Source organism: Dromiciops gliroides, chromosome 1, assembly GCF_019393635.1.
Source record: "Dromiciops gliroides isolate mDroGli1 chromosome 1, mDroGli1.pri, whole genome shotgun sequence".
Taxonomy (NCBI): domain Eukaryota; kingdom Metazoa; phylum Chordata; class Mammalia; order Microbiotheria; family Microbiotheriidae; genus Dromiciops; species Dromiciops gliroides.
The window spans coordinates 75,324,252-75,339,959 of NC_057861.1; the positions used below are offsets into that span (position 1 = coordinate 75,324,252).

At 37.9% G+C, this 15,708-nt stretch overlaps 1 protein-coding gene across 1 annotated transcript in view; it reads left to right on the forward strand.

Annotated features, from left to right (window-relative positions):
* LOC122745695 (myelin-oligodendrocyte glycoprotein-like) overlaps nucleotides 1-15,371 on the forward strand; it is a 75,160-nt gene extending 59,789 nt beyond the window's left edge. Inside the window, exons 2-4 of the mRNA XM_043991118.1 lie at nucleotides 14,155-14,247; nucleotides 14,612-14,953; nucleotides 15,352-15,371. Of these exons, the coding sequence (XP_043847053.1) occupies nucleotides 14,155-14,247; nucleotides 14,612-14,953; nucleotides 15,352-15,371 (455 nt within the window). The remainder of the gene's footprint in view (nucleotides 1-14,154; nucleotides 14,248-14,611; nucleotides 14,954-15,351) is intronic.
* The last annotated feature ends 337 nt before the right edge of the window (nucleotides 15,372-15,708 follow it).

Below are 15,708 nucleotides of genomic sequence, written 5' to 3' on the forward strand. Positions count from 1 at the left end.
CTGCTCATAGTGTATTTCCCAGGTCCACCAAACTAGTGACCTCCAGTGAGCTAGAAGGTCACCTCTGAGTGATCTATTGACTAGGAACAAACACGTCAACTCCTTTATTGAATTGGCCTGACAGCCTCTTATTCTCTACACATTTTACAGTCTGGCCAAACTGGCCTCTTCTCTGTCCCTGTACCATGTATCCTCTGCTCTCCCACCTCAGTGCCTTTTCCCTTTTTATTCTCTAACCCTCACATGTCTTCCCTGTCCTTGTTTCACTTTGTTTTATCTGTGTATGTGTCATAGCTTTCCACTAATCAATTACCCACAGAGAATTCAAAGGGTCTCCAGCCACTATTCTTTCTTCTAATCTTGGTTCACACCCTTTTCTGCTCCTTTCTCTAAGCAATCTTTCCATCAATCAAGAGTCACATCTCTTTACATAGGTTGCATCACAGGACTGTCCTCCAGGGAATTGCCAAACTCATGAATGAGGTAGTAGTGATGCAGAAGGGGCTAGCTACCAATCCTTAGGATGAAATTTTATGCTGTTCTTTCATAAATCAGGCTGTGTATGTTTGAAATCTGTAACTACAGGAAAAAGACAACTCCAGGGATTTAATCACTAGGAATAATTTCTATACTTCTTGTATCATTGAATACCCACAAGAAAATAAATAGGAATTAACTGTACATGAAATAGAATGGTACTAAGTAAAATATCCAGGGACAACATAGATGAGTTATAACTGGAACATAATGTATATGCGGCTTAACAGAACATGGATATGTTTAACAATATACATCAAATAATTGCAAACAATGAAGCAAAAAATACCTAAGAAATTAAACCTTGATTCTTGTAAGAATAATGCTATCGATATATCTCTATTTTTTAAATAATGGAGAAAACACTGGATTTGGAATCAAGAGGACTTGAGTTTGAATCCTGACTCAGACACTTCCTAGCCATGTGACTCTGGGCAAGTCACAAAACCTCTTTCAGTCTCAATTTCTTTAGCTATAAAATGGCCATAATAATAAGCCTGTCTCACCACTTTTTACAAGAGTCAAATGAGATAATACATGTAAAATTATGTCTAAACCTTAAAGTGCTATGCGAATGCTAGTTATTGTCATTTCTGCTAAAAATAATGATTAAAATATTAGCATATAAATAAATAACAATATATAACATATAAATATGTTATACATAGGAGTGTTTAGTCTTCCTAACATATATAATATATTTATGTTATATATTGTTGTTTATTTATACATATATGATATATATGTAAAATATTTAAATGTTATATATTGTTGTTGATTTATATGCTAATCTTTGTGTAATTTAAGATTCTAAATGTGGATTCTAATCTGTTCCCCCAGTTTTGGGGGAAACTGACTAAAATCACTGATAAAACGAGTTTAGGTTTTTAAGGGTTTATTGAAAAATAGAAAGAGAAAGACTGAGGACAGAATTCCAACACCCTGGCACTCCTATCTTTCCTCAAATTTCCTGTGAAGTCCTCTGCTGCCACCACCACCATCAAGTCAGGAACCCAAAAGAGACAGAGCTCTCCACGCAGGCCCTCTTTCCTCCTTCCTGTCTCCTCCCAGAAAATAGGAGGCTCCTCAAGTTGATTGGCTGGTAGCCTTGATAGACAGCACCCATGAGCAAACGTCACTTCCTGACGCCAAGGAAAAGCCACATGGCCTTGCCCTCTGAGGCATTCTCCTCATGGTGGAGCTTTCTTATAGTAAGTCTCCAGTAGGTGGCATCATTCCAATCATTACATCTTATATTCATATACGTCAACAATATATAACTTTAAAATATATTATATATTGTTGATTTATATGCTAATACTATATGTGTACTATATAATCCTATATGCTAATATATAAAAACATGTAACATATAACATATAAATCAACAACTAATGAGAATTGCTCTAATAGAAACATAACCCAGAAGTCACATGAACAGAACAGCTAAACAACAAACAAGCATACTCAAACATGCAGTAATCAACATGTGAAGTAATGAACATACACAATTATATGCAAGGACCATTTCCCATGAGTAATCTCTAGTACTCTCACCTGAATAAGTGTGTAACCATTTCTTTAGGTTCACCTTTAAGTTAGTCTCCTAACTTGTCTGGTGGGTCTAGTTCTCTTCTTAGTGACTGATCTCTTTGCCTCTATACCTGAGCTAGCAGATGATGGGCTGACCATCAAGATCATTATAGACTCATTAGTCTACACTTGAGCTAACAGCAGGGTCAAGTTAGCTGTCAGTGTGTTTGTGTTCTATGGGTATATCTGTAGCCTAGGAGACTCTGTATTAGCAGTTCTTGTCTAGAAAGGAATTGCCTTTGGGCGTCAATCCTCTTGCCTTATAATAGTATATATAGTTTTCTTCATTAGAAACAACACTTTCATTTTCCACATCTGGACCAGTCTTTGTACTACTGGTGAATGATCCCTTTTACTCAGTGTTCACTGAAATGAATTGTTTCCATCTGTTCTTTGGACAATTCAGTTATCTCTCCTGGGGTAACAGATAGTTGTCATAAATCACCTTGATAGGTTCTCATATCTTTTGAGGCTATTCTGTAAAAAGACAAGTTACGGGGCAGCTAGATGGCGCAGTGGATAGAGAGAGCGCCAGCCCTGGAGTCAGGAGGACCTGAGTTCAAGTCCAGCCTCAGATACTTAATACTCAACTAGCTGTGTGACCCTGGGCAAGTCACTTAACCCCAATTGCCTCACTAAAAAAAAAAAAAAAAAAAAAGACAAGTTACCCAATCTCTCAACAACTTGGTATGGGTTAGCCTTCCCTCAGTCAGCTAACTTGGGTGAGTCCCTAGAATGGCAAGGTTTCTCAACAGAACTCTATCTCATTGTTGAAAGACTTCTCAATGTACTCTCATAACACATAGTCTTTTCTTTCCATTGCAGATATTCTGAGCCTCAATCATGTCTAATTTTGTGAAGTGTTTTTTAGCTTTTCTCTCAAATGAAAGATGTGCTGATTGTGAGAAGCTGTAATACCTCTTTCATCAGAGGCTCTAAAATACCAGTCAATAGGTAGGTGATACCAAAACAGGAGCAAGGATGCTGTAAAGTCTATATCATTCCTGGTGGAATTGAATACATATACTAGAAATGATATATGTTGACTTCCCTGACCTTTCCAACATGTCCATCAATGCATGGAGGTGGGGGAGGCACAGTGTGAGTGACCTTACAACCAGTAATAAAGATAATGGCTAGAGAAATACTGTCTTCAGAAGGGGTTCAGGTTTTAGTTAGAGCAAGAAGATGTAGTGAAGGAAAGGAAAAAGTTTAAATGAAAGCAAGTTTGCTAACTATGGAACTGGACTTAGAGAAAGCACACTGGAAAGAACTAGTAGTGTGGGTGTGAGACATTCAGGAGTTTGTGGTGAAGACAATAGGAATAAGGGACCTATCAGTCAGGGACATATAATAGAGTTTATATACTGACAAGACAGGGTTTCAGAATAGCTAGACTGGAGAGAGAGAGTGAGAAGGAAGGACAATGCTAACCACTGAAGTATGAGTCCAGAAAGAGTATCTGTGGCTGGAGAGAGGCCTGGTGAGGCCAGGAGATGATTCTACTTAAGATCTTTCCTTAAGTTCAATCTTATACTAGGTAGAGTAGTTCAGTCCTGAAACAGGCAAACACAGAAGTTAAGATCTGGGGGAGTCTGGACAAGAGACAAGGTTTGGAAAAGTGAGGTTGATATGATATGAGAAAGTCCTCTGGAGCACTAGAGAAGGCTCTGGGGAGAAGAAGGCCATAGGTTTGGTTCTGGGTACAAGACTGACAAAGGATTCTGTGGGCAGTCTTTAAAGTAAAAAGAGAGGCAGCCTGGAATAGGATTGACAGAGGGCACTGACATTTATCACACTGATGACTCCCTATGTCTTTTCATTTTTTTAAGTCTTATGATTTTTATTTCACATTATCTTTTTTGCTTGCTTCTCTTTAGTTTTATATTTGAAACTCAGATTTTCTCTTTTTTGTTTTTTTTGTTTTTACTATTTAGAATTTTATTTTTCCAAATTACATGTAAAAACGAATTTTGACATCAATTTTTTAAAATTTTGTTTCAAAGTCTCTTCCTCTCTCCCCCCTCCAAGAATTAAAACAATTCAATATAAGCTATACATGAGCAGTCATGCAAAACATTTCCAAATTAACCAGGTTCTGAAAGAAAACAGACAAAAACAAAACTTTAGATAAAGGAACTAACAAAAAAATTGTGCTTCAATCTGTATTCAAATACCATCAGTTCTCTCTCTGTAGATGGACTAAATTTTTCATAAGACCATCAAAGTTGTCTTGGATCATTACATTGCTGAAAATAACCAAGTCATTCATACCAGATCATCTTATAGTATTGCTGTTATTTTGTATACAGTACATTTCACTTTGCATCAACTCATGTAGGTCTTTCCAGGTTTTTGGAAAGCATCCTGCTCATCATTTTTTTATAGTGAACTACATTTATATCATATTTTAAAGAGAGATTTTCTTACAATTAACTGAGGAGGTTGATTATTGCAACAACAGTAATAGATAACATTTATATAGTAACTTATACCTGAAAAAGAATTTTCTTCACAATAGCCCAGCAGAGTAAGTACCATATGTTTTATCATCATCATCAATCAATCCTCATCGAGCAGTTCTCATTTTCATCCCATCATCACCAACCATCATCATCATCTTACATTACTCTTGCCTGTTTCAAAAATTTTTTCACGGTTACTATTGTCAATTGTTTCCCTCCATCTTATTCCCTCCCCAAGACATTTACTCTAATTTCTATCTTCTTTCACCCTCTCCCTCCTCAAAGATGTTTTTCTTCTGACTGCCCCTCCCCCAATCTGCCCTCCCTTCTTTCATGCCTCCCTGTTTATCCCTTTCTCTCCTACTTTCCTGCAGGGTTAGATAGATTACTCCACCCAATTGAGTGTGTATGTTATTCCCTCCTTGAGCCAACTCTGATGATATTAAGGTCTCTGAGCCAATTCTGATGAGTTGAAGGCTCATTCACTGCCCCACTCCTCTCCAATTTCTCCCCCTACTCCATAAGCCCTTTCCTGCTTCTTTCATATAAGATTTCACCCCATTCTACCTCTCCCCTGCCCCTACCCCAGTTCAAACCTCTCACCCCTCAATTTTACCCTAAAGAAGTCATCATGGGGCAGCTAGGTGACACAGTGGACAAAGCATCTACCCTGGACCCAGGAGGACCCAAGCCCAAATCCAGTCTCAGACATAAGACACTCACCCATGGCTCTACCCTGGACATGCCACCTAACCCTGACTGCCCCACAAAAAAGTTATAAACAAAAAACAAATGCTTTACAGATAACATCCCTCCATATTCAATTCCCACCTGTGCCCTCTGTCTAAATTTATTCCTATCATCTGTCCTAATACTGAGAAATTTCTTATTAGTTAGACTTATCTTCCCATGTAGGAATGTAAATAGTTTAACCTTTTAAAATCCCTCTTGATTTCTTTTTTCCATTTACTTTTTTATGCTTCTCTAGAATCTTGTATTTGAAAGTCAAATATTCTATTCAGTTCAGGTCTTTTCATCATGAATGCCTGAAAGTTCTCTTTTTCATAGAAATCCTAGCCTTCCTAAATCTCCCACTTCTGAATTCCTCTGCCACCAAGCTGATGTCTTGCACCAGAAGAGGGCCTCAACCCTCTGCCAGTGTCCACTTCCTACTTCATGTTCTTCTCCAGAGATGGGAGGTTCTTCAAGCTGATTGGCTATCATCATTCAAATTCATTGGTTCACTGGACCTGAAGGTGGTCTAGAGTTAAGTTCAAAGTTTTTAGCTTCTTAGAACAATACCCTCTTAAGGGCCAGCCAGATGTGCTTACAATCTAGTTGACTGGAAGTAAGCTAGTTAGCAGTCAGTCACTCTTACTTAATTCAATCAGTTTAGATTAATCTCCAGGTGGGCCTTTGAGTATCTGCTAAATCCCCTTATCTACCACATTCCATTATCTTGACACACTGAGGTCAGATTTGAGTTAGGGTCCCCCTGGGTCCAGAGTGGGTACTTTGTCCACTGTGTCACCTAGCTGCCCCATGATGACATCTTAAAAATAAAATTAAGGGGTGAGAGGATTGCACTGGAAGAAAGGGAAAGGGAGAGGTGGAATGTGGTAAAGTATCTCACATAAAAGAAGCAAGAAAAAGCTTATGAAGTGGAGGGGAAGATGGGGAAAGGATCAGGGGAGTGAGTGAGCCTTACCCTCATCAAAGTTGGCTCAAAGAGGAAATAACATACATACTCAAGTGGGTATAGAAATATTTCTTGCCCTGTGGGAAAGTGAGAGGGTAAGGGGATAAGGGAGGATGGCTGAAGGAAGGGAGGGCAGATTGGGGGAGAAGTCAGAAGCAAAACACTTTTAAGGAGGGAAAGGTAAAAGAAGATAGAAAATAGTAAATATCATTGGGAACAAATAGGATGGAAGGAAACACTGCAATAGTAAGTGGGAAAAATTTGAAGCAGAGGCAAGAACAATGTAAGATGATGACGACAATGATGACGACGACGATGGTACTTACTTCGCTGGGCTATTGTAGAGAAAATTCTTTGTCAGGTATAAGGTACTATATAAATGTTAGCTATTATTTTTTTATGAGATATTTTATTTTTTCCGTTACATGTAAAGATAGTTCTCAACTTTTGTTTATACATGCTTTACAATTTCAGATTTTTCTCCCTCCCACCCCTCCCTCCCCCCTCCCCTAGACAGCAGGTAATCTGATATAGGTTATATCTATATATCTCTATACATATACATATAGATATATATATACACACACACATATATATACACATAATAACATTAATCCTATTTCTGCATTAATCCTGTTACAAGAAAAAGAATCAGAGCAGTGATGCAAAACCTCAAAATAGAAAAAAAAAACAACAGCACCCAAAACAAAAGAAATAATATGGTTCAATCAGCATCTATACTCCACAGTTCTTTCTTTCTTTTTTTTCTTGGATTTAGAGATCCTCTTCTATCATGAGTTCCCTGGAACTCTTTTGTACCATTGCATTGGTGAGAAGAATATAGTCCATCACAGTAGGTCAACACTCAATGTTGATGATACTGTGTACAATGTTCTTCTGGTTCTGCTCATCTCACTCATCATCAGCTCATGCAAGACCCTCCAGGTTTCTCTGAAGTCTTCCTGCTCATCATTTCTTACAGCACAATAGTATTCCATTGTATTCATATACCACAACTTGTCCAGCCATTCCCCAATTGATGGGCACCCCCTCAACTTCCAATTCCTTGCTACCACGTAAAGAGCAGCTATAAATATTTTTGTACATGTGGGTCCCTTTCCCCCTTCCATGATTTCTTTGGGCAAAAGACCTAAAAGTGGGATTGCTGGGTCAAAGGGTATGCACAGCTTTATCGCCCTTTGGACATAATTCCAAATTGCTCTCCAGAATGGTTGGATCAGCTCACAGCTCCACCAACAATGCATTAGTGTTCCAATTTTCCCACAGCCTCTCCAACATTTATTATCTTCCTTTTTTGTGATTTTAGCCAATCTGATAGGTGTCAGGTGGTACCTCAGAGTTGTTTTAATTTGCATCTCTCTAATCATTAGAGATTTAGAGCATTTTTTCATATGGGAATAGATAGCTTTGGTTTCTTCATCAGAAAACTGCCTGTTCATATCCTTTGACCATTTCTCAATTGGGGAATGACTTGGATTCTTTTAAATTTGATTTAATTCCCTATATATTTTAGAGATGAGGCCTTTATCAGAAGCACTGGCCTCAAAAATTGTTTCCCAGCTTTCTGCCTCCCTTCCAATTTTGGATGCATTGCTTCTGTTTGTACAAAAATTTTTTAATTTAATATAATCAAAATCATCCACTTTGCATTTTATAATATACTCTATCTCATGTTTGGTCAAAAACTGTTCTCCTTTTCAAAGATATGATAGGTACACTATTCCTTTCTCTCCTAATTTACCTATGGTATCACCTCTTATGTCTAAATCATGTATCCATTTTGACCTTATTTTAGTATAAGGTGTAAGATGTTGGTCTATGCCTAATTTCTGCCATACTATCTTCCAGTTTTCCCAGCAGTTTTTGTCAAATACTGAGTTCCTATCCCAGAAGCTGGAATCTTTGGGTTTATCAAACACTACATTACTAGTGTCATTTACTACTGCATTTCCTGAGCCTAGCCTATTCCATTGATCTACCACTCTATTTTTTAGCCAGTACCAGATAGTTTTGATGACTGCCGCTTTATAGTAAAGCTCCAGGTTTGGTACTGCTAACCCACCTTCCTGTGAATTTTTTTTCATTATTTCCCTGGATATTCTTGATTTTTTGTTTTTCCAGATGAATTTTGTTATTATTTTTTCTAGCTGTATAAAATAATTTTTAGGTAGTCTGATTGGTATGGCACTGAATAAGTAAATTAATTTAGGCAGTATTGTCATTTTTACTATATTAGCTCTGCCTACCCATGAGCAATTGATATCTTTCCAATTATTTAGATCTGATTTGATTTGTGTGAAGAGTGTTTGGTAGTTGTGTTCATAGCGTTCCTGGGTTTGTCTTGGCAAGTAGACTCCCAAGTATTTTATATTATCTACCATTACTTTAAATGGAATTTCTCTTTCTATCTCTTGCTGCGGGACTTTGTTGGTCATGTATAGAAATGCTGATGATTTATGTGGATTTATTTTATATCCTGCTACTTTGCTAAAGTTGTTAATTGTTTCAAGTAATTTTTGAGTTGATTCTCTAGGATTCTTTAAGTATACCATCATATCATCTGCAAAGAGTGATAGTTTTGTTTCCTCCTTGCCTATTCTAATTCCTTTAATTCCCTTCTCTTCTCTGATTGCTAAAGCTAACATTTCTAGAACAATATTAAATAATAGGGGTGATCTTATTGGGAAGGCCTCTAATTTATCTCCATTGCATATGATACTTGCTGATGGCTTTAGGTAGATACTGTTTATTATTCTAAGGAAAGCTCCCCCTATTCCTAAACTCTCTAGTGTTTTTATTAGGAATGGGTGCTGTACTTTGTCAAAAGCTTTCTCTGCATCTATTGAGATAATCATATGATTTTGGTTGGTTTTCTTATTGATGTGGTTGATTATGTTAATAGTTTTCCTAATGTTGAACCAGCCCTGCATTCCTGGTATAAATCCCACCTGGTCATAGTGTATTATCCTGGTGATCACTTGCTGTAATCTCCTTGCTAATATCTTATTTAGGATTTTAGCATCAATATTCATTAGGGAAATTGGTCTATAATTTTCTTTCTCTGTTTTTGCTTTGCCTGGTTTTGGTATCACCACCATATTTGTGTCATAAAACGAATTTGGTAGAACTCCTTCTTCACCTATTTTTCCAAATAATTTGTATAATATTGGAATTAATTGTTCTTTAAATGTTTGGTAAAATTCACCTGTAAACCCATCTGGCCCTGGGGATTTTTTCTTAGGGAGTTCATTAATAGCTTGTTCAATTTCTTTTTCTAATATGGGTTTATTTAAGGATTTTATTTCCTCTTCAGTTAACCTGGGCAGTTTGTATTTTTGTAAATATTCATCCATTTCATTTAGATTGTCAAATTTATTGGCATACAGTTGGGCAAAATATTTCCTAATTATTGCTTTAATTTCCACTTCATTGGTGGTAACATCACCCTTTTCATTTTTGATACTGGTAATTTGGTTTTCTTCTTTCTTTTTTTTAATCAAATTAACCAATATTTTATCTATTTTATTGGTTTTTTCATAAAACCAGCTCTTAGTTTTATTGATTAATTCTATAGTTTTTTTGCTTTCAATCTTATTGATTTCTCCTTTAATTTTCAGGATCTCTAATTTAGTGTCTAATTGGGGATTTCTAATTTGTTCTTTTTCTAGCTTTTTAAATTGCATGCCCAATTCATTAATCTCCTCTTTCTCTTTCTTATTCATGTAAGCATTTAGAGCTATAAATTTTCCCCTAAGCACTGCTTTGGCTGCATCCCATAGATTTTGGTATGTTGTCTCATTATTGTCATTCTCTTGGATAAAGTTATTGATTGTTTCTATGATTTCTTGTTTGGCCCATTCATTCTTTAGAATGAAATTATTTAGTTTCCAATTGATTTTCATTCTACTTTTCCCTGGCTCTTTCTTACATGTAATTTTTATTACATCATGATCTGAGAAGGATGCATTTACTATTTCTGCCTTTCTACATTTGACTATGATGTTTTTGTGCCCTAATACATGGTCAATTTTTGAAAATGTGCCATGTACTGCTGAGAAAAAGGTATATTCCTTTCTGTCCCCATTCAATTTTCTCCAGACATCTATCATGTCTAACTTTTCTAGTAATCTATTCACCTCTTTCACTTCTTTCTTATTTATTTTTTGGCTAGATTTATCTAATTCTGAGAGGGGGAGATTCAGATCCCCCACTAGTATAGTATTACTATCTAATTCCTCTTGTAACTCATTTAACTTCTCCTCTAAGAACTTGGATGCTATACCACTTGGCGCATACATATTCAATATTGATATTACTTCATTATCTATAGTACCTTTAAGTAAGATGTAATTTCCTTCCTTATCTCTTTTAATGAGATCTATTTTTGCCTGCACTTTGTCTGAGATAAGGATTGCTACCCCTGCCTTTTTTACTTTGGCTGAGGCATAATATATTCTGCTCCAGCCTTTTACCTTTACTCTGTGTGTATCTCTCTGCTTCAAATGTGTTTCTTGTAAACAGCATATTGTAGGGTTCTGGTTTTTAATCCACTCTGCAATTCGCTTCTGTTTTATAGCAGAGTTCATCCCATTCACATTCACAGTTATTATTACTGACTGTCTATTCCCCTCCATTCTATTTACCCCCTTTGTGCTTTTCCCCCCTTCTTTCACCCTATTCCTCCTCACCGACGTTTTACTTCTTACCCCTGCCTCCCCCAATCTGCCCTCCCTTTTTATCACCCCCCTCTCTTTTCTTTACCCTTTTCTCCCTTGCTTTTGTCCTCCCTTCTATCAGTCCCCCCCTTTCCCTTCCCCTTTTGTTTCCCTAAAGAATGAGTTAAGTTTCTTTATCCCAATGAACGTATATGTTATTCCCTCTTTGAGTCAAATCTAATGAGAATAGGGTTGAAACCATGTTCCCCCCTCCTTTCTTTCCCTCTATTATAATAGGTTTTTTTCCACCTCTTCATATGATATAATTCATCCCATTCCACCTCCCCTTTCCTCTCCTCCCCATAGACTCCCTTTTTATCCCCTTAATTCTTTTGTATCATCACATCAAAGACAATTTATATTTATACCCTCTATATAAAGTCCTTCTCTCTGCCCAAATACATTTACAGTTCTTAAGAGTTATGAGTATTATCTTCCTGTGTAGGGATATAAACAGTTTAACCTAATAGGGTAACTTTTTTTTTTCCCTTCTGTTTACCTTTTTAAACTTCTCTTGAGTCTTGTATGTTGAGATCAAATTTTCTATTCAGTTCTGGTCTTTTCACCAGGAAAGATTGAAAGTCCCCAATGTCATTAAATGTCCATCTTTTCCCCTGAAAGAAAATGCACATTTTTGCTGGGTAATAGATTCTCGGCTGCAATCCAAACTCCTTTGCCTTCCGGAATATCATATTCCAAGCCTTGCGGTCCTTTAATGTTGAAGCTGCCAGGTCCTGAGCAATCCTGACTGTGGCTCCATGATATTTAAATTGCTTCTTTCTGGCTGCTTGGAGTATTTTCTCCTTCACCTGATAATTCTGGAATTTGGCTACAATATTCCTTGGAGTTTTCCTTTTGGGGTCTCTTTCAGGAGGTGATCGATGGATTCTTTCAATGATGATTTTATCCTCTGATTCTATGATATCAGGGCAGTTCTCCTTAATAATTTCCTAGAATATGGTATCTAGATTCTTTTTCTGGTCATGGCTTTCAGGCAGTCCAATGATTCTCAAATTGTCTCTCCTCGATCTGTTTTCCAGATCAGTTGTCTTTCCAATGAGGTATTTCACATTTTCTTCTATTTTTTCATTTTTTTTATTCTGCTTGACTGATTCTTGGTGTCTCGTGGATTCCTTATCTTCCAACTGTCCCACTTTAATTTTTAAGGCATTGTTTTCTTCAGTGAGATTATGCACCTTTTTTTCCATTTGGCTAAGTGAATTTTTTAAGGTACTGTTTTCTTCAGTGAGATTATGCACCTTTTTTTCCATTTGGCTAAGTGAATTTTTTAAGGTATTGTTTTCTCCAGTGAGATTATGCAGCTTTTTTTCCATTTGGCCAAATGAATTTTTTAAGGCTTTGTTTTCTTCAGCTTCCTTTTCCAAGCTGCTGATTCTTTTTTCATAGTTTTTTTGTTTTGCTTTCATTTCTCTCCCCATTTTTTCTTCTACCTCTTGCAATTGATTTTTAAAATCCTTTTTGAGCTCTTCCAGGAAGGCTTTTTGTTCTTGCGACCAATTCACCTTCCCTTGTGAGGCTTCAGATGTAGACAATTTGAGGCTATTGTCCTCATCTAAGTTTGTGTTGGCTTCTTCCCTATTGATACAGAAGCTCTCAGTGGAGAGGGCTCTTTTTTGCTTCTTACTCATTATTGCAGCTTATTTATTTATTCTTTAAGTTGAGGTCTGCTCTGGGGGCACCAGGGTCCCTGTTTTGGGCTTCTTGTGCAGGTGTATAGGTGCTGTGTGACCAGGCTTTTACTCTGAGGCCTTTATGGTGTGTGGAGATGCCCCGCCCTGCACTTCCTGTCTGATTGTGCTCTGCCAGCCAGGCACCAGACCCCGGCGTCTGATCCCGCCGTTCGTGGCCCTCTCAGCCAGTGCAGGTAAGTTTTTCCACTGTCCTTCTTGGCCACCAGATTTTTGAACCAGGTTCCGGGAGCCTCAGTTGTTCGGCTGTGGCCCGCAGCTCCTGCTGACTTGCCCCGACCCCCTCGGCGCTGGGTTGCTGCCCTGCGCTGGGCCTCCCTTTTGCCCGAGTCAGACTGACCTTTTCCTGAAGTCTTCTAAATTATCTCTGGTTGGAGGACTGTGTCTCTCTGTCTCTTTGCAGGTTCTGTAGTTTCAGAATCCGTCCAGAGGCTTGATTTAATGTTCGTTTTGAGGGAACAGAAGGAGAGCTCAGGCAGCTTGCTGCTTCCTCTCCGCCATCTTGGCTCCGCCGTTAGCTATTATTTTTGTTGCAATAATCAACATCATGGGTGTTTTATAAGGAAATCTCCCTTTAAGGTACTATATAAATGTGGTTTACTATGAAAAAAAGATGAGCGGGATGCTCAGAAAAACCTGGAAAGACTTGCATGAGCTGATTCAAAGTGAAATATACTATATACAAAATAACAGCAATGTTGTAAGATGATCTGCTGTGAATGATGTAGCTATTTTCAGCATTGCAGTGATCCAAGACAACTCTGCAGGATTTATGAAAAATGCAGTCCATCTACAGAGAAAGAACTGATGGTACCTGAATACAGATGGAAGTATATATATATATGTATATGTATTTGTTGTTGTTGTTACTTCTCTATTCTAAAGTGTTTTATTTTGTCTGCTATGTTTTTCACAACTGCACATGTATAACTTGTATTGAATTGCTTGAGTTCTTAAGAGTGGGGTAGGGAGAGAGGAAGAGAATTTGGAACACAAAGTTTTAAAAATCGATGTTACAATTTGTTTTTATGTGTAAGGTGGGGAGAAATTCTAAATAAATACATAAATAAAGTTTTAAAAATAAACATTTTAATTTAAAGTTTTGAATTCCAAATTCTATTCCTCCTTCCCTCTCTCCTTTCCCCTCTCCCTAAGGTGGTAAGCATTCCGATCCTATGTCCTTTTAATAGCTGCTGATGCCCTGTTTCCTAGTCATAGCCAATGATATCCCATGTTCTTATCAGTCACAGACTTTCTGTGTCCTCGTCATAGGTACTGATCACAATTAACCATTAGCTTCCCCTTTTCTTGTCACAGGCACTGCCCCTACTTTCTCTGTCATAGGCATTTATCATCCCATGCCCAAATCTACATCAAATCACTAATATCTTCCCCCTTCCCATGTCCTATCCCAGATGTGATGGAGATTCTCAATCCCTCAAACTCCCTTCTCTCCAATTGTGTGATTACCTTTATCATCATTTTCAAGATGCCAACACTGGACTCCAGTAAGTGTATTTGCTTCTTTCTAGTTCTCAGGGGCTAGGACTGGGGTTCTAAACACTGAAGGTTGATAATATGGAAATTCTATCCCAACCTGGTACCCTTGTTCTCCCAAACCACTCCCTTATACTCTCCTAATCTCTTCTTGAGATTTTCTCAACTTTCCCCCTTTCTCTCTGCTGTGGTATTCTCATTGTCATGATTCATTGTCCACTCTTTAATTGCTTCCTTAACATTTTCCCCATCCTCCCTTACTCTCTACTTTCCTTATTTTACCATTTCCTGTCTCAATTTAGGGTTCTGTCCTCTTGCATAAACCTTGTATATTCTTCCATCTTCTGCTGTTCTTTTCTTTCCCTAATTTAACAGGACAGTTCTCAGTGATTGGACCTGCAGAACCCATCCAGGCCTCTCTTGGGGGAGAGGCAGAGTTACCATGTTACCTGTCCCCACCTCAGAGTGCTGAGCACATGGAGGTGGTCTGGTTCCATTCTACTCATGTGGTACATGTCTATCGAGATGGGCAGGATCAGTTTGGAGACCAGTCCCTTAATTACCAAGGGAGAACAGAGCTGAAGAGAGATGCTATCACAAGTGGGAATGTCACCCTGAAGATATGGGATGTGAGATACTTGGATTCAGGAAGGTACATGTGTCTTCTTTGGAATGGGTTTCACCAAGAGGAAGCTGACATGGAGCTGAAGGTCTTAGGTAAGGAGTTGGGACCTGGGTTGGGCATGTTGTACACATGGATGAGGGAGGCGGGTGAAGAGACTCTGTTATTAACATAATCACAGGATATCCTAGTTGGAAGGGAACTCAAAGGTTATCTACTCCAACATCTCTCTGAATAAGAAATCTCTCCTTACATGCCTACCAGGTATCTATTTTCATTTGGCTTGTATCATTGGCCCCTAGCCTTGTGCCCTGCACAGGGAAGATGCTTAATAAATGTTGGTTGAATTTAATAGAGCATCCAGCCTTTGCTTAAAGACTTCTAGTGACAAATCCTGCTGCCTCCCTGGGGGAGACAGCTCTTACTACTTCTGGATAGTTTTGGTCATTAAGAAATTTCTGCTTACATCAAGCTTATATTATCCTCTCTGCAGTTTTCAGCCATTATCACTAATTCTGTCCCAGTGAGACAATCAGAACAAGACTAATCCCTTTTTTAAAGCATGGTTATTACAATTTGTAGGCAACTATAATGCACTGGATAAGTCTTCTTTTCTCCAAGCTATGATAATCACTAACCTAGCAGAATAAGGATGCTAAACTTCACCAGTTTTGTCTTATTACATGATTTCAAGGACCTTCCTGGTCATCTTCCCCTGCATTCTCTCAGATTATTGTCCAGCTGTTTTCTGGGAATCTCCAGGTTCTTTCCATGCCAAAGTGATGAGACATAATAGACTTGGGCCATGGGATATATGAAGAATGACAAGCTAAATATCTGGGAATAGAGT